Genomic DNA, 2,058 nt, shown 5'->3' with positions numbered 1-2,058 from the left:
GTCGGTCATGGTAGAGAGGTTAAAGTACTCGGAGATTTAAATAGCCTTACAGGGACAAGGCCGTCAGACAGAGTTGTTGGAAGATAGGGACAAAATGCAGTTAATTACAACGAACATAGACTAATAACATTCTGCGAACTTAACGAACTGCAAATTATGAACGGTTTCTTTCCTCATAAATGGGTACATAAATACGCACGAAACCTCCGATTTGTTATAAACTACCTTATCGGATAAGGCAGACCACCGCCCTAGGTATCTACGAAGTCAGAGTCTACTAGAGGTGTGCTAAACGGTTATTTTTCTGTAACGGGTTGCAACGTTTCAGTTCCACCTTGGTAATCGGTTCCAAAAGGAACGTGTTAGTTTTTAAATTTTTTCATTAAAAATGCAGAATGATGATGATAGTAGTGATGATAAAAGTGGAGAGCGCTCGACGATACCGCATCGGTTCTGTAACGGACGCGAACCACTTTTTCAGGTTTATGAGACTGTTCGAAAAAAAATCCTTTAAGTCGGCAAACGGCTGTAGCTGGTGTGAAGTGCGCACAACTGTTTCTGTTTTATGAGACGGTTCCAAAAAAAAACGGTTAAATCGGCTAGCTGTAACTACGGTTTCAAGTTACACGTTTGCAACACTGTTATTTTAGCGGTTACGTTAAAGACCGACTATCCCTAGAGTCTACAAAGGAGCCACATGATAGTGATCATCATCTTTTGATTAGAAGAGTAGACCTTCGAATACGATCAGAAACGTACCAACAAAAACTGAAAAAATAGATTTTGTAAGATATAACCTAGAGGGTATGGACTGCGAAAGCACACGAGAACTGTACAGACGAAGACTGGACGAGAAGTTGCAACTTCAACGGTTTGAAAACACCACAGACCATTACAACTATACTAAGTGATGCATAAAAGAGGCAGTGACGGACGCATCGGGATGCGTTAAAGAAAAGAGATCAATCATCCCACCTTACTGGTGGGATGAAGATAACCATTATTATCCCACCTTACTGGTGGGATAATATAGAGAGGACAAAAATGTACACATGATATATATCTAAGCAACAAAACAGAAGATAGCAAGAGAACGTTGAAAAGAGGACAAATGGATGTCAGAAGGAAAATAGTAAAAAAGACGTGTGAAAAGCGATGTAACACGTTAAACTGCTAATTAGGAGGAACCGAAGGCACCGAAAACCTCTGCCTGCAGTGCTGCTAGATAGACTGAGAAGCCCAATAGTACTGTTGCCGGCCCCAAACCCGGATAAAAGAGGAGGGTTAAGCAAGGGACTAACTACCCCTTCTTGGAAGAAAACGATAGAATTGGAAATTTACGACAATGAAATACGCCTCGAACCCGAASGGATCTCTTAAGACGAAACACGCGACTAAAAAGGACAATGMATTTAGGAACATGAAACTTACTTAGCCACTATAGACCCGGAGCCGCTTCGCATGCCGCTCGAGAGATGGACAAAGAAAGTATTGACTTATCAGCGGTTTAAGACATCAGGTAAACAGGGAATGGAACTCAAAGAGTGGGAAATTTAGTATTATTATTATATAGCAGAAATCACCAGGACAACACCAACTTGGGCTTTATAGTCACGGAGCCCGCCGCAAAAACAATCATGCAGTTTAAGCCAATAAGAGAGCGACTCTGCTATATGAAAGGAGAGTGGTGTACCGACTCTGTGGTCTCAGCTCGTGCCCAGACGGAATATAAAGTCGGGGAATTAAAGGATAAATTCCTGAGAATACCCAAATATGAGATGCTGATTATTTTAGGATACTTTAATGCCAAAGTCGGCAGAAAAGAAGCCTACCAAACAACTGTAGGCAAACATAGCCTTCATGACACCATCAACAACAATATAACCAGACTTGTCGATCTGGTTATATCCCACAACCTTCTAATAAAATCAATCACATTCAAACATAAAAATATGCACAAGGAGACCTGGATTTCAAATGACTGGTTCACCAGAAACCAACTCGATCATGTCCTAATAGATAGAAGACATGGTAGTAACTGCTTAGACCGTAGAAGCC

The 2,058-nt window shown here is 41.1% G+C and overlaps 1 protein-coding gene across 1 annotated transcript in view; it reads left to right on the top strand.

Annotated features, from left to right (window-relative positions):
* The first annotated feature begins 1,637 nt into the window (after positions 1-1,637).
* LOC125505136 overlaps positions 1,638-2,058 on the top strand; it is a 16,855-nt gene continuing 16,434 nt past the window's right edge. The window contains exon 1 of the mRNA XM_048668299.1: positions 1,638-2,031. Within this exon, the coding sequence (XP_048524256.1) occupies positions 1,638-2,031 (394 nt within the window). The remainder of the gene's footprint in view (positions 2,032-2,058) is intronic.

Source organism: Dendroctonus ponderosae, unplaced genomic scaffold, assembly GCF_020466585.1.
Source record: "Dendroctonus ponderosae isolate FM_Combo_2020 unplaced genomic scaffold, Dpon_F_20191213v2 Dpon_F_20191213_7, whole genome shotgun sequence".
Taxonomy (NCBI): Eukaryota; Metazoa; Arthropoda; class Insecta; order Coleoptera; family Curculionidae; genus Dendroctonus; species Dendroctonus ponderosae.
Note: the sequence above shows the minus strand (reverse complement) of the source record. Positions and strands in the feature narration are given on the sequence as shown.